Source organism: Camelus ferus, chromosome 4, assembly GCF_009834535.1.
Source record: "Camelus ferus isolate YT-003-E chromosome 4, BCGSAC_Cfer_1.0, whole genome shotgun sequence".
Lineage (NCBI taxonomy): Eukaryota > Metazoa > Chordata > Mammalia > Artiodactyla > Camelidae > Camelus > Camelus ferus.
The window spans coordinates 53541999-53566716 of NC_045699.1; the positions used below are offsets into that span (position 1 = coordinate 53541999).

The window sequence follows — 24718 nt, forward strand, 5'->3', positions numbered from 1 at the left end:
AAAGAGAGGACATCACCAGATCTACTAACATTAAAAGAATGTTAGGAAATATGAACAATTATGCCAAGAGATTCAACAACTTAAAGGAAGCAAACAACTCTGAAAAAAACACAGCTCTGACCACTGTAGTAGACTGTGAGAACTCTAGTCTACTAGAGTTTATCTGCCTCAGGAACTCTGGGTAGAGAAATCGTAAGGATGTGGAAGCGCTGAACAAAACAGGTGTTTTTACTTTAGCAGAAAGATGCAGCATGGAGAGTAACAGAAGCTAAAGAGGTAAAGAGAACAGGGACTAGTTAAGCGGCTACTGCATAGTTTGTGAGATATGAGGGTCTGAACTACCAGGGTGGTAGTAAGAACACAGAGGCAATTAAAATTTGAGAAATATGTTGACAGAATCAGCAGAACTTGGTGACTGACTCATTGTGGGACGGATGGAGGAGTAGAGAAAGGCCCTTCCGGGTCTGGCTTGGGAACCAGGTGCTACTAATTGATACTGGGCCTAGCCAAGCAAGGGCTGCCAGTGGCAGAGGAAGATGATGGTCTACACTTACAGATTTTAGGTATAGGTACCTGTGGAAAATCAAGCTTGGGAACGTTTAGCAAGCATCTGAATGTACAAATGTGAACCAAATGGGAGAAGTCAGCAGTGAAATAACTTACCGCGTCAGTAGGTATCTCGCCTAAGAGACTACAGAAAAAGAAAGGTGGATGAAGGGTAGAACCCTGGATGAAAAAATAATCTGAATTTCAAGAAAAGCTTTATGATTTTTGGAATAAGACAGTTCTAAGCAAGTACAATTGTGCACAAATATATTAAGTAACGTCTTCATAATATCAAAAACTTAGATAAACCTACGTATCACAGAAAAATAGAAAGGTTACTATGGAGGACATTAAAAAGGATATTTAGGAAGAGTACAATAATAGAGACGTCTCTTATTATAAAATATTATAATAAAATAGTGTTTTCCTACTTTAAAAAATTTATGTATATATAGTATTTAAATACTAAAAATATGCATAGCAAAGGTGGAAAGAAATATATCAAAATGTTAGCATTAAGTGTTTTGAAGTTAGGAGCCCACTATTCCGTATCTTGACAATTAGCTATGTAACACTTATGCAAGAGGAAGAAAACCTGCCGCCCAAAGAAGAAAAGTCATGTTTCCTTCCCTCTCTAGTGACGACCATCACATCACGCCAGTTCCTGACCTGAGGGGCCCTCAATGGAAGCACTGCCGCAGTGTCATTACCTGTAGTGAAGGCAGCTGCGAGCCTTTGCGCCTTTGGCTCCACGCGTCTGCTGGAGGCCTCAGACGGGCCGAAGTAGGTGCCATCCTGCCGTTTGTCTGCACAGGGTCCAGCCTCTGCCCCTCAGGCCTGGTCTCATCTCCTCTGAAGTCACGCTGCCCTCAGGGTCCTTTCCCTTGGGGCCTCAGGACCCTTCCCCCTAGCCTGGCTGAGGCACCAGGCCTGGCGTGGATACTACTGGTCCTGCCAGGAGCCTGCGAGCTGGAACCTCACCAGTCCAGGAGGCAACTGCAGCCGGGCGTCTGGGCCTTGGGCTCTAGCGCTGAACAAAGGCTCGCGGTACCTTCCAGTCTTCGCGGCCACCTCACTAGGCCACCTCACCTCCTGTTCCAGCCCTTCAAGCGGGTGACATCTGGGCCTGGAACCCAGGGACTTGCCCAGAGCTGGGCAGCCAGCGCGGGTGCGGCCTCAACAGACAGCAGTCAGTGTTACAGTGACGAGGGTGAAGATGTTCTCGTTGGGTTCAGGCAGAGAGGGCGAGCCCCACGCTCAGGGCCTCGAGGGCCTCTGGAGCCTCGCAGCGCGCTTGGAGGCCGCAGTCTGGACTGCGCGGTTCCAGAGGGTTGAGATGAGGCGACAGCTAGTGAAGCGCCGCAGGCACGGGAGGCAAAAAGGCCCGTCAAAACCTCGTCTGTGAGCGGGAATCCCTGGCACTGGCTTCGGGATTCAGGCGCCTGACGAAAAGCACCGCAGCCACACGGAAAGCGAGGAGGCGCCAAATGCAGGCCACGCCCCCAGGCCTTGGCCCCTGCCCCGGATGTGGCGCATGCCCCGGATGTGGCCCCGCCCCCAGGGGGCAGCCTCGCCGGAAGTAGCCCCACCTCAGGCCTCAGCTCCAACCCCAAAGCTCGCTGGGCGGGGCCTCTCCCCCGGAGGTTCCGCCCAACGCTTGAGGTTAATTCCCTTAAATGGTACCGTTAACTAGGTCCGATACCCCAGGTCAGTAGTGAGACAGAGAAGGACCCAGTACTTAGGCGACCTAGATAGTAGCCCAAAATTTTTCAAAGTTATGATGGGGAAAGTGAGAAGTGTCAAGGAAGTCCTCCCAGAAAGAACACCCCCCACCCCTTTACATAGCAATAAGGAAAGAGGAAAGAAGGGTGGATGCAACTGTTTTTTGAAGATTTGGTGATGAATAGTTTCCATATGAAGGCTTATGGTTCCTTTTAGAAGTGGGCCAAACAGGTAATCTGTTCATGGGGAGGGAGAGGCAGGAGCTTGAAGAAAGTGAAGGAGGTCTGATATAGTTTTGAGTAGGATAAGGAGCTGACTCAAGGACCAATGATGTAAGCTCTACAAAGGCAAGGAGCTTTGTTTTTCTTCCTGATGTATTCTAAAGGCTTGGAACAATGACTGTAATACTTCATCCAAAGACTCCGCTGGTTTCAACTGGACGTGGAGAGTGCAGTTGATGTAGTTTTTTTTACAAGTGACCTTCTTGCCTATAGCTTTGTGTCCTGGGACAAAGCCACTGAGACAAGCAACTCTTTTCCTCAAGTGACTTTTTGTAGAAGTCTATTCCAATAGAAAGCAAATTATTTTAACTCTATCATACTGAATGGCATAGATTTTCCTAGATAACGATCATGTTAAGTGTAAATTAGATCAAATTGCTTTCTTATTTATTCCTATGTGAAATGAGCCAGACTGAGGAGTTGGGGGATTCAGTTGAAATGTAGGTGGCAATGTGAAGGCAATGCAGTCCAGAAGCATCAGGCAGAATGGGCCTGAGGCATCTCGTCACTGGAGAATCATAATCTCTACCACAACTCTCTTTCTTTGCTCCCTCGACCCAGCCCTAGGCTATGAGTTACAGAGTATCTGGGAGCTTAGCCTCGGCATGTGTCACCACGAATCACATTGATTCTATGGGAAAACATGGTGTGATTTCCAAACAACAGGAATGCAAATGAATTGTCAGAGCACTGGTCATTTATAAATAGGGTACTAAAATTACAGCCTAAAATTACAACTTCCTGCCAGTCTCCACCTGTATAAAACTACCAAACCCTTTCTACTTATGATCTTAAGACTTTAAAACCACCAAGGCATAGTGAGCACTTATTTTCAGAAATACATTCTGGCTTTTTGGGAGAGGCAGCATGCCAGAGAGCAGAAAGCCTGGACCCTGGAACCGCAGAGACCTGGGTTCAAATCATAGACCCATCATTTATTAACTGTGTGATCCTGAGGAAATTACCTCCCGATTTTGAATTTCCCCATTCTGAGTCTCAACTATAAAATGGGAGAAAACCCAGTTCACAGGATTATTATAAGGATTATATGAGAAAGTTGATTTGCTCACTTAGGATACTGTCAGAAGAGGAAAATGGATGGGGAAATAATTCTACAGAAAAACTCAGTGCCCAGTCCAGTGATTTTCCAAAAGGATAGGTTCTCTACCAGCTCTGGTCTTGTGTTCTTCCAGTTTTGCTCAAAATATCACTGACTTCCTATTGTGCTCTGTCCATTAAAGTCCAAGTAAAGGATAAGTTTTATATACAAAATATGCCCAAAATATTGTAGTTAACCTACAATGGAGATGGAAATTTGTTCTTCTGTCACTAAGGGCCCTAAGGTAAAGGCTGGTGAGAGGCTTTTCTCCATGCAGCCATTTGAGAATCCAGGTTCCTTCCATCCTATTGCTCTGCTGTTTACCAAGGGCATTATTCTTATCTGCATGGTCAAGGCTAGGTCACAGTACATTCATGTTCCAGCTCAAGGGAAAAAGAAAGATTGCTGCTCCAGGATATCTTTTAAATTGAAGACGACCCAAAAGTTGCACATAGCATTTTCATTCATACCTCACTGGCCTGAATTTAGTCCCATGGCCACACTTAACAACAAAGTAAGCTGATAAATGCAGTCTCCAACTGAGCAGCCCTGTGTCCAGCTAAAAACTCTATCGAAGAAGAGTGCTTTGCTGAATAACCTGTCATTCTGTGCTACAGCCTTCCTCCTGCTTTACCCATCTTCAACAAGAAGGATTGGCTCGTTCTTGATCTAGCTGCAAGCCTTTGCCATTTCCTAAGTTGGGCTTTGGTTGGGGGAAATCTCCTTAATACCATCACACTTCCTGGTGAGATACAGTTAGCCATTTGGGCTCGCTAACATTGATGGAAAACACTGATGTTGCCTGAAGATATGGTTTTGACATGTGGAGCCTTTGCCCCTAGTATTGTTTGAGAAACTCGCCGTTACTGGAGGTGACTCATTCTGCTCTCCACGGAAGGAGAGCAGTCACATTTTTTCTGCAGAGTGTACTCCTGCCAGGTCACTTGCACCTGCAGACAAGTCTGTTCCTCTTTAAATGATTCTTACAGGATTAAAAAGAACATAGGGCAAAGGCTTTGGATGTGCCAAATAGCTGAACTAGAAGCTCCAATGCTGTGGACAAAGTGCAAGACCAGACCCCGGGAAATCTCACGATGGTCCCAGCTCCTCTGTTCGCCACTATGTGTCCTTGGGTAAGTTGCTTCCCAACTCTGGGCCTCTGTTTTCTCATCTAAAAGAAGTTTGATCATTTCTGTTTCAGTTCCCCAGTTGTACATGACCTTCTCTTGTCTATTTCTTGTTAGGAACACTTTAGCAGTAACTATAGGAGAAAGACACTTCTTTATTTATCATCTGTTTCTCCTATGTCCATTACCAGATATGGGAAAAATCCAAGGTCTTCAAAGGGCTCACTTCTGTGCACTTCCTGGGGACCAGGACCCTGGGCTGGCTTTTTGGACAGTCTCAACAGGTGTCAAATAAATTTAAGTGTTCATTATTGGTCCCCACAATCCAAGTCTATAGAGAGACTGAGGTAGACAAATGAGAGAAATGAAAAACATGTGCAATGGTAAGACCAATATTTTCTCCTTAAGCTAAGACTCTATGGACACACCCAAGGCATAAGACACCCTGAGGCATAAATCTTTGTTCCTAAGAGTGAGAGTGATCAAAGCCTTAGATCTCCACAAAACCCACTCCAGGATAACTAAAGTAAGAATGAAATGTAAATAGGAGCATCTTTTTCAGGCTCTTACACTATGTTACCAAAATTTTGAGTTTTTTCTCCTTTTCTTAAAATAAATTTCATTTGAATAGCACATTTATTTGGAGGAAAAAATCAAAAGGCATAAAAGAATGTAATTAGAAACCATTTCCACGTCTCTTAGATCTCATCAGAGCCTGCCTTTCAGAGACAGCCCATGTCCCACACACATGGATGCAGGTCTGTAATTTTTAGGGACCTCCATGATTGCCTTAGTTTTTATGGAAATACCTTACTGAGTGTAAATTACATTAAGTACAATAAGAAAAGCTGTGAGTTGCAAGTAGAAAATTGGCAAGGTATAATAACTTTAGTGTTCTTATTCACTTCTCATTCAATCCCTGGGTGATTTTATTCATGCCCTTGGTTTTCCTCACCCCTAATCTGAAGCTTCCCAGGACTCTACCCCTGGCCCTGCATTCTTTCCTGAGCCTACACTTGGATTCCTGCCACATCTCTCCACCTAAAGTGGAGTCTCTGGGAAGAGTTCCTGGAGTAAGTGACAGCTGAGCTGGGTCTTGACGGCAGAAGAGGCCATAGAAAACTCCAAACGCAGGTGCAGATGGAAATGGTCACTTTCGTCCCAAGCCAGCTCCTCTTCACCTCTTCCCACTCACCCCTGTTAGGAATGTATGTCACTTCTCTTTTCCTCCACTATCTGCCTCACTTCTCTGCTCTTTCAGTCAGCTGAATCCAGTAACTTGAACCTCTGGAAAGACCCTTCCTCTTCCTCACCTTTTCCACTGCCCTAGTTAATTTCATTGTCACCTCTCAGTGGAGTAGATACACATATAGTGCTTACTCTTGTGTGAGGTACTGTCCTAAGTGCCTCGCACATATAAACTCATTTCATCCTCACAATCCTACAACAGACATGCTATTACTACCCCCATTTTACAGATGAGGAAACTGACTGTGAAATGATAAATAATTCCATTCCCTAAGCTCACCAGACTCCACTGTGCCTCCTTTGACTAGATTTTCTATGGCTTCTTCTGCCCTCAAGACCCAACTCATTTATCACTTATTCTAGGAAATCTTCCCAGAGTCTCCACTATTGTCACAATAGTTTCAGGCTTTTACTTTATCTTCCTCTATGTAAAATACTGTCAGATAAAGTCACATGGGACATATTTCACTGAAAAACCACTTCTGGCTTACTGAAATTCCATTTTAACTGGGCATCCTTATTATTTGCTAAATCTGCAACCCTATCCCCACAAAATCATGAACAACTTGACAGCAAGGCTAATTCATCTTTGCGTCCTACCTACCTACCCTTGGGGGTTAGAACAGAGCCTGGATCAGATGAGTGTTCATTCAGTTTACTGTACTGAATTGAAGTCAGGTGCTCAGCGAATGGTGATTGTCTGCCACGTCAGCTTTTACCATGTTTCGCTTAGGGAATACTATGCCCCATATGTCCCCCCAGTGCACCAAACGGTGCTGTGTGCACAATAACTAAATTCAATGCATCTTGGTGCCTCACTTTTCTCATCTCTAAAACAAGAACACTGTTTCACACCCACCATCGCCCCCACTTTTTCTTCTAGGCTACTTGTAAGCATCAAATGCCACAAGTGAGGTGCAGTGATGCTTTGAAACTGGAAAAAAAAAAAGCTATGAAAGATGACTATTATTACCAAAAATAGCATTTCTAATTTAGTAATAGGGAAATATATAGCCTATATCTAATCTGATTTTTCAAGTTTCAAATACTAAAAGCTACTAATTGCTTGCTAAGAAGTAGCATGACAAAGGAATTGAGAAGGTGAGAAGAGCCAGTTGTCCCTGATAGCTAGGAAGAGGGTCAAAAGAAGAGCAGAGGTGAAGTATCCACTGGAGACAGGAGCAGAAACTGCCTGGATACTGCCCTGATAGGTGCCCCTCCAGAAACCCCAGTGCACCGCAACCCAAGCCAATGTCAAGAATATCACCTGAGATTGCCAAATGGTTTTTCATACCGTGTTTCTTATTACCCTTTCAGCAGTTTAAGCAAGTAAGACTAAGAATGGTAAAATTCCATGTCCAACTTCTTCAAGTTTTAGACATCCTCAAGTTAGGACTGAATCCAGCCACTTCCCCCAAGACCTGGGTCAGTAGGAAGGTTTCAAAGGAAAAAAGGAACAAGCCACAAAAATATCCTCCTCGTATGTTTACCTTCCCCTTCCCCAATCTCTTAAGAGTCATCTGGTGAGTTGCCTTTCACTCACTGAGTTAAAACCTCAAGGATCTAATTTTCTTGGGAACTTGCACATACAACCAGAGATTAAAGTGGATGGAAAAACATTCAGAGGTGGAAGATCATGACTAGTTCATGCAAAGCTCCAAATTCTTGAAAGATCATTAGAAAAACGTTGCCAGGTGGCTAACATTGAGGCAGATCTCTGTTCCAATCCATCTGGGAGGTAGATGACCTTGAATTACTTGGTCTCTATACACACACAGCTGGTCAGTAAAGTAATTGTCTTAATCCAAAAAGGATACCAGTGACCAAGGTATTTTCAGCTCCATATGTGGACTTTTTAATTGTCTCCATTCTCTGATATATTTTGAACTGATCCCTCTTATTTTTACAAGTGTTCTAGTAGTTTAATTAATTTAATTTACAACAGAAGCATATAAAAAGGTGATTACTTCCCTCTCCTCTACATTGGTGTTCATTTTGTGGAAATCTGATGCCAGAATCACCTTTTCTGTACTTAATGCATTTTTAACTACCTTTGTAATCAAACATAGGTATTACAGGGGACTTAGCATTCACTAATGGGATGCCACAAGTCCAAGCTAGTTCCTATCCCAGGTGGCCTCTCTTCTGGCATCATGCTGGGTGTAAATCATTTGGAAACCATATGCTTTCTTATTCTCAACTGTTTTTCTCTCTTACACCTAGCTTCATCTATACTGGCAAATGGAGTGAAGAAGTCAGACTATTATTACCCAGATAATTAGACCAAAATTGCCCTTATACGAATTCTATTTGTTTGTTTGTGTGTCTTTAGAAGTGAAAATAGGAGCTTACCTTTAAACCGAAATGACCTTGACACTGTTGGGCAAACCCATGGCCAGTGGAGTTTTGCTGGAACAGAATCTATTTATACTCTTTACAACAGGGGTATTATTATTTATCTCTGTGAGCCTCTTGCTCCTCCTCTCTGTAAAATCAGAATCCCAGTTCCTGCATTGCCAGGTTGTTGATGAAATTAAATGAGATAATAAAAAAGAAGATTTCTGCATGTAGTAGGTATTCCGTACATATTTAAAAACAAATGTGCACATATATACAACACATATTGTACACTGATCAGAATATTTATATTGCACTTTACAATTTATAAAACACTCACCTACCTTTTCTCTTTGATCTTAGAAAAGCGCTGGGAACTTTAAGGACAGGTATTCACCGTCTTACAAATGCGGAGCCTGAGGTTAAATGGCGTTCACAAGACCACACAGCTGGTCTGAATTAGTCTGTACAACCCCTAAGCGCTAATGCCCCCTGCTCCACACAGGTGTCTGAAATATAGGTTCTTAAACCTGGCTGCACGTTGGAACTACCTAGAAAACTTAAAAATAAATATGAATACCTGGTCCCACCCCCAGCGATTTTGATTTAACCAGTCTAAAGTGTGGCCTGGACATTAGGAATTTTTTTTCTCAGACTAGCTCTTCATTTGCAATTAAACTTTTATTGTGAGATACTGGTAGATTCACAAGCAGTTGTAAGAAATAATGTGAGATCCCATTTTCCCCCAATAGTAACACCTTGCAAAACTATAATAATGTCACAACCATGATACCAATGCTTAAACATCAAGATGCAGAACAGTTTCACTATCACAAGGATCTCTTGAATTTTTCTTTTATAGTCACATCCAACTCCCCCTACCCATCCCTAACCCCTGGTAATCATCAATCTGTCCTCCATTTCTATAACTTTAGTGACTTCAAGAATGTTACATAAATGGATTTATGTAGCATGTGACCTTTTGGGATTGACTTTTTTCACTTGGCATAATTCCCTGGAGATTCATCCAAGTTGTTGCATGTTTTCAATAGTTCATTCCTTTTTATTGCTGAGTTGTATTCCTTGGTATGGATGTACCAGCTGATTTAACCACTGAAGGACATCTGAGTTGTCTCTAGTTCCTGGTTATTACGAATAAAGCTATTATGAACATTTGTATACGGGTTTTTGTGCAAAGTTAAGTTTTAGTTTCTCTGGGATAAATGTCTGAGAGAAACTGCTGGGTGGCATGGTGGTTACACGTTTCATTTTGTAAGAAACTACCAAACTGTTTTCCAGATTCTGTCATTTTACACTCCCACGAGCAATGTATGAGTGACCTACTTTCTCATCCTCACCAGCTATGGTATTGTCATCATTTTTCCTCAAAAGCCATTCTGATAGATGTATGGTAGCTCTCATTGTGGTTTTAATCTACACTTATTTCTCTAATGGCTGGTGATGCTGAATATTTTTTCATATGCTATTTTTCATATTCTTTTTAGTGAAATGTTCATGTCTTATTGTCCATTTTTAAAAATGGATTGGTTTTAACTGTTCAGTTTTGAGAATTCTTTACATAGTCCAGATACTAGTCCTTTGCTGGATGTATGGCTTGCGAATATTTTCTTCCAATCTATAGATTGCCTTTTGGTTGTTTAGCAGATTTTATTTTTTTTAAGTTTTAGATTAACAGAAAAACTGAGCAGATAGTGTAGAAAGTTTCCACATATCACCCCCACCTACCCAGACAGGTCTTCCATTATTTCCATCATTGACATCATGCAGTAGTGTGGCACATTTGTTATAATTAACCAATACTGACATTATTATGAACTAATAATTTTTTATTGCTGAATAATGTTCCATTGTACAGATGTACCACAGTTTATCCATTAGCCTATTTAAGGACATCTCAGTTGCGTCCAGTTTGGGGCAATTATGAGTAGAGCGGCTACAAAATCCCTCTTGGTGGAACCAGAAGTCCTCGGCATTAGGATTTTTCCAGGTGATTCTAATCAGCATCAAAATTTGAGAACCACAAGACCAAGGCAAGAACTTTGCCCTCCATTGTCTTAATGCCTCCCTTCACGAAGAAATAAATTCCTCTAAGCAGACTGCATGCTCTGTGTTGTGTGTACGTGTATGTACCTCTGTATGTATGTACACATGCATGCATGTATGCACACACTGGTGAGAGGCAGAGGAGAGGCCTGGTCCTTTCAAGTAACAAGAAGATAGAAGGTGCTTAGAGCTATGGAAATGTACCAAGCTGCCTTTGTTTTAGGGAGGGAAAGCAAAAGGGTCCTGGCAGAGTTCAACCCCATATGTTTTTGGTCATAAAAACAGAGAGGAGTGCTTCTGAAGGTTGTGGTTCAGGGGTCACAGTCATGATGGATCTTACTGACTCAGTTCTGGTCTTCACGGTTTTCTCTGCTGGATACTTCCTGCCTGAAACCACAGAGGTGGCTCTCGGTCTCTCCGCAGTTGCTCAAGGGTCATCCTTAAAGCCCTGCTTTCTGGCCTGACTTTCCCAGAACTTATTAAGCATAGTCCTACTGCTTCTTCTATGACTCATCTGGATCCTAATTGTCTTTTTACATATTTATGTAAATACAGAAGCCAGGAGGGGTGGAATGCCTTTCAGAAGCCATGCCATGGCCTCTGGAATGCTAAAGGCTCAGAAAACGGGCAGATTCTCCTGCTCCATCTCAAGAAAAGAACACTTTTCTAGACTGAGTGTGGCCTGAAAGGCTGTATGGCATTTCTGGTGGTGAAAATGAAAGCCTAGGTGGGCCCCGAGGCATCCCGACAGCAGTGGTTCTCAGCTGAGCAGCATCAGCATCACTGGGGGCCTGGGAGACCATACTGGTGCTTCCACTCTACCCCAGACATTCCGGTTTAATTGGGACTGAACTTGGGCATTGGCATTTTTTAAAAGCTCCCCAGGTGACTCTGACAGGCAGCCAGGATCGAAGGGCTGAGAACCCTAGAGCTCCTGCCGAGTTCTGGGAGGAAGGAACAAAAAATCAAGGACTAGCAGATACAAGTTAAGGAGCCTCGGAGCAATACATGCAGCATCCTTTCCCCAGGGCACCTACTCCAAGCCAAGACACAGAGATGGAAAAGTCACAGTCCATCCTTTCTGCCAAGTTGGGCAAATGATAAAAGCCAAGGCTGGTGTGCAAAGCCACAGCAGTGCTAAGCGGAAGGGGAGAAACGCCTTCCAGAGGAGTGGACACTCGGGCTGTGCCTTGAAGGTGAGTGAGCTTGGACAGGTGGTGAAAGACGTTCTGACCCTACAGAGCGACATCTTCATGATGAAACAAAAGTATTTTTAAGGTAGGCCAAGGAAAATCTAACATAAAATTATCTCTGCTGTTTAAGTAACTATCCCCCCCTCTTTAGTGTGCAGTGTGCTCTGTGTTATCCATTAACTAGACCCCCTCAGAGGAATGCTTGCTCGTTCCCCGCCCCGGAAGGAAAAAAAAGCAATTTCCTCCTGGCACCAGCAAGGTTTCTTTTAGGAAATAACATTCCTTTCTCAATCCCGTAAGGAGACACGATGACTCACTACTCACCTTGTTGGACTATGTAAACTGTCAATATGCTACTCTGATGCATAACCCTTTGTCTCAAAAACTTAAATAACTGTACTTTGACCGCTAATAGGCAGAACAGTCCTCAGAGCCTTCTGAAAGACTATTTCTCCCAGATATAGTCCTCAGGTTGGCTCGAATGAAATTTTCCATTTCTTTCTTAGATTGTGTATTGATTAATTTTTCATCAACATTCGTCACCCAGCTCCTTCAGCTGGTCCCACTCTAGGCCACTGCTTCTGCATTATTTCTGAACATCTACACTGTGCTGCATGTGTGCCGTGCACTCTTCTGAGCAGCCTCGTCACTGCGGTGTCTATTAGAATCACCTGAGGAACTTTTCAATTGTACATTCCTAGGTGTTTCCCCAGATCTACAGTGTCAGACCTTCCCAGGGGAAAGGGCCACATGGGTTTGACTTTGTCTTTTGACTTCTGGGAACTAGCTCCCTAGATGATTTTGCTGCTCACCATTTCTCTCACGACTTTTTGCTCCCCCTCTTTAAACAAACTCTCTGGGAGTAAAAAAAAAAACAAACCTGATTTGCAAGACTAGCTGATTTCTGCAGGGGGTGTAAAACTTCTACCATCGCCAATTTCAAGCTACTAACAAGGCTTAACAAATCACTTGCAAAATTGCTGAATAGTTAACAATGGGCTCTCACAAGCCATTAAGAGATAACTCTAGTGTAACCAAGACCCCACACTCCTTTTCCCCACTGGTTAAGAACCACTACATTACAAGAAAATATAGGATCATAAACAAAAAACATTTATCAAATAGAACACCATTAATGGTTTGTATTGTAGCAGCTAACTGCTTAAAGCCACCTTATGCAGATAACTCTTGGAGCAAATTTGGTAGTACACTTGGACAGAGATTAGGCTGCCCAGACAGGCAGTGAGGACAACCGGCTTCTTGCCATGTCCAAACAGTAGGACATCACCACAAGATGTCACTCTAATACTCACTTATTTATGTCTATGGAAATCTCAGGGAAGAGTCGTCTCCGTTGTTAAAAGACTGGCATTCTTAACTTTCATTATTATGATGTGACATCATATTTGTTGTTCATTACTTGAAAGCAACCTCCTACATGTGTTTTTTTCTCATAAGAGAGATTGATAATTTGCAGAAAGGTAGGAGACAGGGCAGAGGCATTCTGGAATCACAAAACTTTGATATAGCACAAGACTTCGGTATACTAGCCTGGGACACTTGAACAAGACTCAACCTCCCCCAGCCTCACAGTCCTCATCTGGAAAATGCAGAAAAATACTTGTAACTTCCATCTCACAGCCTGGGAGTAAGTCATTTCAGTTGGCATGCACTAAATGCCCACCCTGTGCCAAACTCTGCACTGGGCCCAGAGAAAACCAGGATGAAGAAGTTGAAGTTCTTGCCCCTACGAAGCTGAAGTCTAACCTCAGAGACAAATACTCAAACAGGAGAATATGGGAGAGTGGCCAGTAGACACACAGGTTTCCACACTTCAGTGTGTATGTTATCTGACATTCTCTAATACCTTGACAAAATTTCTTCAAGTGTAGTAGCTTTTTTGTTGGGAAATAAATTAACTGTCAGTCAATATTTCAGTTCTAAGAGGCCTCTCCAACCCTGGTCCCTCCTCCATGCAAACTGCTCTGGAGGAACACCATGGTTGAGAAGGAAATAGAAACAGTTAGAATGTTCTCAGAATGCGTGTAGCAGACACACACACTCCACCAGAGGGATGAGCATGAACACATCGGCTCACGGAAACAAAGTCTGACGGCAGAGGTCCCTCTGGGCATGGTTTCACTAGGAGGTCACTCTGTCAACAGGGCAACCAGCTCTTTCTGAGATTCTCTGAGTTCCACACTCCTTGGTGGGTCAGCTTCAAGGTGGCTTCCTTCCTGGTGACAAACGATGCCACAGCAGCACCACCCCCCAATCTCAAGTCAACCTTCCAAGCAAAAGGCCTGTGTGTCACTCTGTGGGGTGGGGACATGGACAGACGGACAACTGAGGTCACACGCTCACTCCCAGTCAATCATTGTGGCCAGGCAGACAGACTGCTCTGATTGGCTTAGCCTAGGTCACAGGCTCCATGGTTGGTGCTAGAGTAGGGAAGGAGTCAGCCCTGGGTCACACCTGATGCCCACATAGAAACTGGGAGCTGTGGCTGAGGGATGAGGGGAAATGGAGGCATCAACTATGGGTTGCACATGGGGAATGCTGGGTAGACCTGAGTGTGACTCGTGCTTTGGGGGAGGGACAGGGGCTACAGGTAGGGTTCATGACCTGCTCTTCAAACACTCCTCTCCTCCTCTTCCTGTACTAGCACTGTCATCATAGAGAGAATTCTTCAGTTTTTCTGCCCAAGAAATATACACTTAGAAGCTGGCCATTCTGCTCACCCCTCTACCTGTGGGGAGTGGGAGGGGGCTGTGATCTCAGACAGAGACCATTAGTTGCCATCCCTTCCTCTATCCTGTACTTCCTCACACACTTCAGTCCTATTCCTCCCCTACTTAGCATTTCCAAGTCTCAAAACTTTTTCCATCCTGCAAGACAGTAGGTTGCCCTTTGCACATTTCAGACTGCAGCCTTCCTGCATCCACTTCCCTTCTTCCAGAATCAAGTAGAAATCTCTAGCTTCCTGCAGTGCCCCTACTATCCTCATTTACAGTGGATCATACATCTATATTCCTCTACCATCACTTTAGTGAAGCTTAGGAGGATGAGGAGATAAACACACGTGGTTAGACATCTTAAGCTGAAAGTCACTGACCCATATTTTTCTACCAAAATTAAATCTCGTCTCATGCCTGTGGTTGGCTTAAGTAAATTCGTCAGAGATTAAGTGATTCATGCCTTCACAGCACCTGCCAAACAGGGCGTGCTTTTGGAGATGACCAGGTGATGAGGGCTCAGAAGCTGTGACTGTGGAGACAGGAGAAACTGCTGAGGATGTGGAGAGTGAGGAAGAAAAGATCTGAGTGGTGGGGAGGCAGACACAGGCATGGTTTTTCAGAGATCTTCAAGACCAGCAAGTGGCACTATTCACCTGCAGCACTAATTTACGGCCTGTGTGATCTGGGCACATAATTTTCTCCTCTATTTCCCTCTCTGTATCTCGTCAGGCTTTTAGTATTAGCATTAAGTGAAGGTCTTTGGGTTGCAAGCAACAGAAATGATGCTGGCTAATTAAGCAAAAGTTAGGTTGAAGCAGCAGTATACATGAAGACATCAGGTCGGGAGAAACTTTGACAACATAAGAATGTAGACCCCTCTGAAAGAATTCACATTCCAGAAAAAAATGTATACACTGTGCTGGCCAAATGAAATTTGCCCACTGGCACCAACAGCCCCCAGGCCTCCAGTCTGCAACTGTCTCTGTGGCAAAGAACCCAGGCTCCTGCATAGCACCAAGGCCCTGCCAGCCCCAGAGGGACTCAAACCCCAGGCTAGAAGCCCAATTCTAGGAAACAAGGAAGGACTAGACGGCAAGGCATTAGGTGATAAAGACCATGTTTGGTTCTTTCCCAAGGCTGCAACCCCCAACACAGGGCCCAGGACAGAGGCAGGCTCACAGAATGCCCTCAAATCAGGACTCTTTGGCTCAGGGATATGTGATAGTCCATCAGATTACACAGCTCACCAATGTCTGATCCCACAGACAACTACTCATGGGCCCCATTAGGAGGTGAGGATAGGAGAAGAGGCAGGAAAGACCTTCTTCTAGGCAGACAATCGTTCACCAGCTGAAATCTCAAAAGACTTGACAGCTTCTCCCTCAGTCCCAAAGCCACAAAATGGCCTCCACTCCTAGCTCTTCTCCATTTACAACTTTCCAATACACCACCTCCACGTTCCTACCCCCAGGAACCCTGAGGCCTTGTCTCATGACCAATGTGGCTGTCCACTGGATCCTCCCCTACCTGCGTGTGATCCTGAGGGAACAGCTACATGCTGGTCATCTCTCAAGTCTCCAGTTCTAGGCTGACCCGTAGTAGATGCCTGCCAAGTGCTTAATGGTTGCTAGATTGAATGTTTGCTTCCACCTCCTGTAGTCCCTGACCCCTGCCTCCATTGAGAACCTAATGCCCAAGGTAATGGGACCTTTGGGTGGTGATCTTTGGGAGTGCACAGCTCTCACAGATGGGATCACTGCCTTTATAAAAGAGGCCCCAGAGATACCCCTCATCCCTTCCACCGTGTCAGAACACAGGAAAATGTCAGCAGTTTGCAACCCGGAAGAGGGCCTTCACCAGAACCTGGCCATGCTGGCACCCTGATCTTGGACTTCCAGCCTCCAGAACTGTAAGAAATAAATTTGTGTTGTTTATAGGCCACCTGGTCTGGGTATTTTGCTTCAGCAGCCTCAACTAAAGCAACCATGTGTACCCCTCTGTAAATAATCATGACCTAGGCCAGGAGACCTGGGCTCAACCACTGACATGGCCCCCTCCATCCTGGTCCCCAGTTTCCCCATCCCTACAGGAGGGAGAGAACCTAAAGGACTTTCCGCTTCCTCCAGCATCCTCCAGATTCAGTGGCTCTTTGTGGCTCTGTAAAAATTGCTACAATTTTGTCAGGGGATTAAAGGAGGAGAGCCACTGATGGGTAGAAATGGCCCCTAACATTCATGGCTGTACCTTTGAAGGGGGCAGGCATTGTGAGGGGTGGTTAGTGAGGTGGTCAAAGAATGATGAGGCTGTGGGCAGGAGACCATCAGGGGCAGAAACAGGAGACAGAAATCAGACATTAAGTTGAGCCTCCCACCTACATTTAACTATGTGACCCACACTAGCCCCTTAATCTTAGCCTTGCTAGTCCTTTAATCTGAGCCTGTTTACCCTTTGGTCCATGGGTGAGCAAGCAATGTGTCTGTTGGATTGGGTTTTGAACCCCAAAGAGCTACTGGAACAGGAGGCTACTCTGGGCTCTACAATGACATCACCCCCGTGAGAGGAGCCAGTGAGCCTCCTCACCTCCCTGCTGTTCCTGACCTTGAAGAGCACAAGGTGCTGATCTAAGCCCAACTCCCCACCACTTCTGCTATCAGTCTACAGCAAGAAATCCAGACTAGACAGGAGCCATCGCACCTTAAAATTTTATGTGAAATTCTGTAAATGTGTATAGAGTGGCCCATCAGGACACCGCCGCTCAGCACTTGCTGTAGATGGCTGCACTGCCCCGCTCCTCAAACTCTTCCTTGCTGACCCAGAGCTGCTGGAAGGCCTGCAGGGAGGCCAGGATGGAGCCGCCGGTCCACACGGAGGTCTTCCTCTCAGGAGCAGCAGCCACCGTGGGGCTGTCCCCGGGGCAGAGGAGGCTCAGCTCCCTCTGGAAGCGCTCCGGGAAGCCATCCAGCATGGTGCAGCCGCCACACAGCAGCACGTTGGCAGCCATCTCCTCCCTGAAGCCCGCTTCCTGGCAGCGGTCCAGGCAAGCGGCTGTGAGCGCGGGGAGACTGGGCTGGTTGCTGCCCACCAGGGTGGGCTTGAAGAGCATCTCGGCACATTGGAAGCGTTCCTGGCCGATGGTAATGAGCTTGCCATCTGGGAGCTCGTAGTCCACACGCAGCTCCTCCAAGGACAGGCCAAGCTCCTCCTCGGGCTCGAGTGCCGAGTAGCAGCACTTCTTCTTGATGTGCTCGATGATGTGCAGGTGGTTGGCCGTGAACTTGTGGCCGGCCTGGTTGAGCAGCTGCAGCAGGTAGTTGGTGAGGTCACCACCAGCGTAGTCGGCACGACTCGTCAGGCCTGGCAGCACGTCCCCTTCTGAGATTGGCACCACGTGTGAGACACCGTGCCCACTCTCCACCACCAGCCCAGAGGTCTTGCCGTAGGAGTAGATGGACAACAACGACTGCGACGTCACGTGCATGGCAGGGATACCAAAGGTCTCGAACATGAGCTCCGCGTACTTCTCCCGGTTGCTGCTGGGGCTGAGCGGGGAGTCGGAGACCAGGACAGCGTGCTCCTCAGGGAGGATCTTCATGGCCGTGTGGAAGATGTACTCCCAGATGCTCTGGACACAGTCCCAGTCCACCACAATGCCGTATTTTAGCGGGTTAATCAGCTTCAGAGGCGCCTCCATGTTGAGCAGCTCGTGGCCCACGTAGGTCTCCTTGCAAGTGTCACCTGCGTCAGCTGCCTCGGAGCAGCGCTTGCCCACAGTGGAGGAGATGAAGTAGGTGGGCCTCGGCTCACCTGCATAGCCACACTTACAGTACTGGGAGCCCAGGTCAATGATGAGTGCCTTGATCTTGCGCACCTTCTTGGGCTTCATCTTCAGCTGAGTGGCCGAACTTGTGTCCCGGATGCCAGCAGCAGGACCTGGCAGTGGGCCTGCCTCTCCAGGGTCACCCTGAGCCGTGCCCATAGGCATGGGGCTAGGGCTGTTCCTCGTCGCCATCTGCCTGCCTTGCTCCCCTTTCTCACATCCACATCCTAGAGCTCCGTGGGGAGAAATAAGAGGGTCCATCTCCAGCAGTGCCTTGGCAACCCCATGGGATTGTGATGTCACTGAGGGCTGGTCCATTCTGGCAGCCCAGGGAGGGCTTGGTCTTGGCAGGCTCTTGCCTGTCACACCCCCCCACCCCCATCCACCTAACTCGACTTTGCTCTAGGACAGATCAGGTGGCCAGCACAGTTTTGGAAATCCAAACACACTTGGGTCTCAGAGGTTTCTGCTCCCTCCCCTTACAACCTCGCTTCTAATCCCCCCATTCACTAGCTGGACACCTTTTCCTCCTCAGCTTCTTGGCTGAGAGGGTGATAAATATCTGAGCCCCTACAGTAAGCCAAGCATTGTACCAGGCACCCCACATGGTACTTCAGAATCCTGGGAGGTAGGCAGAACTGAGGAAATCAAGGCTCAGAATGCAAATGAGTTGCCCCAAAACAAACAGCTCTCGGAGTGTTTGTACTTTAACCCAAGTTCATCTAACTCCAATGCGCCTTAAAGAGTGTGAGGGCCCTAACAACAGAAACCTGGCCACAAGCAGTGCCCAGTCTAGTTGGGAAGAAGACAAATGGATGCAGAATTTTCAGGTGGATGTCTACTGGGAGAACAGAACTGCACAAAGGTGGGAGGGAGTCTGAAGGTTCTCCACAGACACGAAGCCCAAATGGAGTACAGAAAGATCCACGCGTATTTGTCAAGTAGCTGAGACGAGGGAAAGGCATCCTAAGCAGGGAGCACAGCCCGAGCAAAGGCTCAGAGGGACGCACGGGGTTGGGGGGGGGAGCTTCCAGTAGTTAAGGTGTTTGGAAAAACAGATGAGGCTAGAGAGGTCATGAAGCCAAGAAGGGAGGGCCTCAAATGCTACAGGTAAGAGCTTGGAATAAACTGACGACAGTTGGGGAACCAATGAAGCCTTTAAGCAGGGGAGTGATCAGATTTGGCTTCTAGGCCCAAATCTTAACAAAGATTTGTGTTTAGCTATAATACAGAGAGACAAGACTCTGAGACCTGAAAGGAGGACACTGAAGAAATTCTTGTAAGACTTGAAGATGGCCTAAGCTAGGGGTGTGATGTGGAAGAGAGGAAGGGACGGCTTCTTAAGAAATATAGATAGTAGAGTTTAATTGGTTGGTTCTCAACTATCCTCAATTCAATCCAAGCTCTTATTCTGGCATTTGAGGTCCTTTCTCATACGCCTTCGTGACGTCTCTAGCCTCAAGCATTACATTTATTTACATCAGATGATTAGAATAGATGTGGAGAGTGAGGGAGAGGGAAGGATGAATCCCTTTCCTCTGCCCAAGCAAAGAAAGATGGCCTGTCATCCAGAACAATCAAATTCATCAGGTTCCCATAGGGTCCTCCACGCCAAACTGGCCCCCCTCAAAAAAAAAAGGGCAGATATGGGCTTTGGTGGTTCATAAAGAAACAGGAGAAATAGGGGAAGAGAAACAACCAGGGCTGAGGAAGTTTTCTGGGAGAATTAAGAAGAGCACAAGTAGTTGAGGGATTGGTGACATGGATAGGCACGGTTGGCTGGATATTCTTGGGTGAGCTATGCACCTGAGAACCTGAATGCTCTCATCAGTGGGAATTTAAGGTCTAATTTCATTGTCAACCCCAATGACCTGGATGAAGGAGGAGTATGTGCACAAATGTGTGTCCAAAATTATTCCTCTGCAGGTTGCCCTAAAGAATAAATGGGATAGAAGTGCTTGGCAGTAATCGGTCACCATAGCAGTAATCGGTCACCATAGCAGTAATCGGTCCTGCTAATACCTAAATCAGATGGTGTCAACTCTCTGCTCAAGGCTCTCTAGTACTGTCTGACCTCACAGCGAGTCAGAGCCACAGTCCCAGCCAGGGCCCATGAGGTGCGCACTCCCTCCCTCGCTCCTCCCATCTCACGGACTGTCGCTTGCTCTCTCCACTGCAGCCACACTGCTCTTGGGATCCTCTAGCCCAGAGGTCGGCAAACTTTTCCTGTAAAGAGCCAGAAAATCAATACTCATTTCCAGCTTTGCAAGCCATACAGTATTTATTGCAATGACTCAACTCTGCGGTTGTAGCACAAAAGCAGCCACAATGTGTGAGTGAACGAGCGTGGCTGTGTTCCAATAAAACTGTAGTATAAAACAGGCCGCAGGCCTGAGTTTGCAGACCCCTGATCTAACCCATAGTCATCTGCACCTGCTGCTCCCCGATACACACGTGGCACTCTCCCTTATCTCAAGTGTCACCTTCTCAGGGAGCTCTGCCCAAGCGCATTAACACGGCCACTCTCCCCTTCCCTGCTTTGCTTTTCTCTTTTGTCCTTAAGATCTCCTAACACATATTTATTTTGGTTATTTTGTCTCTCCCCAAGCTCCACTGACTAGAACATTAACTATACAAGGGCAGAGATTTTTGTCGTTTTTTTTTTTCACTGCTGCCTGCCTTGCACATAGCAAGCACTCAATAAATAGCGACTGATTGGATAAACCAGGTTATTACAAAATTTATAAAAAAAAGTAAGTCACCCGCAAATAAAATAATGCCACTTGGCAGCAACATGGATGGACCTGGAGATCGTCATACTAAGTGAAGTCAGCAAGAAAGAGAAAAATACCACATGATATCACCTATATGTGGAATCCTAAAAAATGAAATGAATTTATTTACAAAAGAGAAACAGACTCACAGACATAGAAAACAAACATGGTTACTGGAGGGGAAAGGGAGTGGGAAGGGATAAACTGGGAGTTTGAGATTTCCAAATACTAACTACTATATACAAAATAAACAAGTTTATACTGTATATAGCACAGGGAACTATATTCAGTATCCTATAGTGACCTATAATGAAAAAGAATGAAAACAAATATATGTATGTGTATGTATGACTGAAGCATTGTGCTGCACACCAGAAATTGACACAACATTGTAATCTGACTATACTTCAATTAAAAAAAAAGTAAGTCATCTCAAAAACACTATCCCGAATCTACCTTAACACAGGACAAAGGTTCCAGGTATCCAGAAAGCCCTGGGTCACTGGATTATGTCATAATCAGTGATGTCATCATTGGAGAAATTCTCCAGTTGCCCTCTGATTTAAGCCTTTCAGGCCTTGAAGCTGGTGGAATTGAGGAACTTTCTGAGAGCAAGATGGCTCTCGAGAGCGTGTGGGCTCCACAGACAGCAATCATAGGCGATGGGCCTTCTAAGAAAGTAGGTGAACAGTACTCCCTGCAGACACAGGTCCTCCAGACTGCCTCCTTAAAGGAAGGCCCAGCAAAACGGGCGGTGTGGGTTCGCCATAACCGTTCGGAGCCAGAAGAACCTACTACATCAACAGGGGTCAAGGAGATGCCCAAGTTAGCAGTGACCAAAGCAGTGGTCGTGGACCTTGGCACTGGCTACTGTAAGTGTGGCTTTGCTGGGCTGCCAAAGCCCACCCACAGGATCTCATCCACAGTGGGCAAGCCCTACATGGAGACCGCCAAAACTGGGGACAATCGCAAGGAGACATTCGTGGGGCATGAGCTTGTCAGCCCAGATGTTCGTCTCAAGTTAATTAATCCTCTGCGACATGGCATCATCGTGGACTGGGATTCAGTGCAGGATATCTGGGACTATCTCTTCCATCAAGAGATGCAGATTGCCCCTGAGGAGCACGCGGTCTTGGTTTCAGACCCACCCCTGAGCCCACACACCAACAGGGAGAAGTATGCTGAAATGCTGTTTGAAACCTTCAGAACTCCCGCGATGCACATCGCCTACCAGTCCCGCCTGTCCATGTACTCCTACGGAAGGACCTCCGGCCTCGTCGTGGAGGTCGGCCATGGTGTGTCCTATGTAGTCCCCATCTACGAGGGTTATCCTTTGCCCAGCATCACCGGACGGCTGGACTATGCAGGTTCTGACCTGACAGCCTACTTGATGGCCCTGATGAACAACTCAGGGAAATGCTTCACTGAGGACCAGCTGGGCATTGTGGAGGACATCAAGAAGAAATGCTGCTTCGTGGCCCTGGACCCCATTGAAGAGAAGAAAGTCCCAACTACTGAGCATGCGATCCAGTACACCCTGCCGGATGGGCAGCAGATATACCTATGCCAGGAAAGGTTCCTCTGCTCAGAGATGTTCTTCAAGCCTTCTCTGATCAAGTCCATGCAGCTGGGCCTCCACACCCAGACAGTGTCCTGCCTGAACAAGTGTGACGTTGCCCTCAAACGGGACCTCATGGGGAACATCCTGCTCTGCGGGGGGACAACTATGCTCAGCGGCTTCCCCAACCGTCTGCAGAAGGAGCTGAGCAGCATGTGTCCCAATGACACCCCTCAGGTAAACGTGTTGCCTGAAAGAGATACGGCAGTGTGGACAGGTGGCTCCATCCTGGCATCACTTCAGGGCTTCCAACCACTGTGGGTCCACCGCTCTGAGTACGAGGAACACGGGCCTTTCTTCCTCTACAGAAGGTGCTTCTGAACTCCAATAAAGCATGGTCACTGTGGTTGCCATGCATCAGCTTTGCTGGGTGAGCACCCGTCCCAAAACACAGGGAGCTAAAACAGCATGTTCACTCCTACAGTATTAAACGATCCTCATGTTTCCCTCCACAGTGTGTTTCTCTATTTCCTGACGCAGTAACAACTTCATACATGCAGCATCGGTCTTAAAATATACACTTGCCAAAACAGTGGGGTGGGGGTGATGAGGAGGACAGGAATAATGACTATGGACCAAGAAAACTTGCATTACATGTTGACTGCTTAAGTTTTCGGGGGAGAAACTACCTCTAAAATTATTCTGTCCCTTATTGCCCATGTTAGGAATTATGGTATTATTACACTCTGCTTGAAAGGAGTGTGATAAAGACAGATCAGCTAGAGTAAAATGTTGCGGCATGTAAGAAGATTGCTCTCAATAAACACCAACAGGAAGTATACTGTAAGGGTTCAGTGTCCCACGAAGCAGCAACTCTGAAGGCTTAGAAAGAACTGACGAAGATGTCTGACCCCTCCTTTAACCGTACTTTCTTTTAGTTCCAATAGTCACTTATGTCTCAGTACCAGTTCTTACCAAGCCATCATGATGACTGGCTGCTGAAACCTGGTGTATTATGAGCAAGATATGCGTGTCTTAAGGGGAAAACTCTTTAGAGAATAGGTGCTATATAGATTTTCCCTTTTAAAAAAAGGGGAAGACTTATCTTGGGTTATCAGCACTAAGGTCATGAAGATGCAACCCACGGCCATTCTCCAGACACTTTAAGCATCAGCTGCTCATCTCCAACCAGACTGGATTCTCTATCAACCTGCAGGGTATACAATTGGAGTTTGGAGTGGCTCAGGATAAAAGCTGCCGGTTCTGGGCGGATGGTGTGGGTTTGTTGGGGGGCTGCCCATGCTGGTCATTCTAACCCAACTGAGGAACCAAAGAAATATAAAAACCCTCATGGCCAGGGAAGCCCTTCCAGGGCCCAGCATGTTCTGCGTATTCCTGCAGGGAAGTTTTAATTGGAACCCTGATTTTTTATAACAGTCCCCAATACATTCTCTGTCCTGTCTCCAACACTGGCAGGCAGCATAAAATAGTGAAAAGAACATGGGCTTTGGACTCTGATTTGAAACTGTTTTGCTACCAAATAGCTGTGTGACCCAAGCCTACTCACCTATAAAGCTGAATTCAAATGCCTACCTCACACAGCTGACGTAAAAAAACCAGAGATAAACATCTGAATACCAGTGTGTAGCCTCCAGGAGGTGATCACAAGAGTTGTTAGCTAGTTTTATCTTGTAGACTCCTACCTCTTATACAGGGGCCCAAATGTCCTACTATGATCCTGAGCCACATGTACACCCAAAGGCATGCTGAAGCACAGGATTGCTATGGCAACCCTACCATCCCAAGGGAGAAGCCCTACAGAGCCACCCTTGTACCCTCCAGGTTTGCCTAGACAGCCCTGAAAGACCTCAGTGTCTGACTCTGAATCCGGGCCTGGTGAGTAAGCACAGCAGGCTGGCACCAGCACGGTGGAGCAGGGAGGTAAAGGCATCCCCATCCCACCCTAGGGGATCAGGGTCAGCTAGGAGTTGGGCACACTAGTTTGAAAGAGGTATGTCTTGTTCACCTCAGTTTCTGCCCAAACCACTCTACTGTCAGCACTCTATGAACAGTCTCTGATGGGCAGGTTGAAGTTTAGTTCATTCTTAAGCTTTGGACCTCTTTGGCAGGGAGGTAAAGCCTATGGGACCCCCTCCTCAGGATAATAGTTTTAAATACATAAAATAAAATACGTAGGATTACAGAAATATACTA

At 46.1% G+C, this 24718-nt stretch overlaps 2 protein-coding genes across 2 annotated transcripts; one reads left to right on the top strand and one right to left on the bottom strand.

Moving 5' to 3' along the window:
* Positions 1 to 9022: 9022 nt before the first annotated feature.
* Positions 9023 to 21015, bottom strand: ACTL7B (actin like 7B). The gene has a single exon (XM_032478139.1). The coding sequence runs from the start codon at positions 18488 to 18490 to the stop codon at positions 17111 to 17113; it is 1380 nt and encodes a 459-aa protein (XP_032334030.1). The 5' UTR covers positions 18491 to 21015; the 3' UTR covers positions 9023 to 17110.
* A 473-nt stretch (positions 21016 to 21488) lies between these two features.
* On the top strand, positions 21489 to 23016 carry ACTL7A (actin like 7A). The gene has a single exon (XM_006180785.3). It carries the CDS (start codon positions 21563 to 21565, stop codon positions 22883 to 22885), a length of 1323 nt encoding a protein of 440 aa, XP_006180847.2. The 5' UTR covers positions 21489 to 21562; the 3' UTR covers positions 22886 to 23016.
* Positions 23017 to 24718: the final 1702 nt, after the last annotated feature.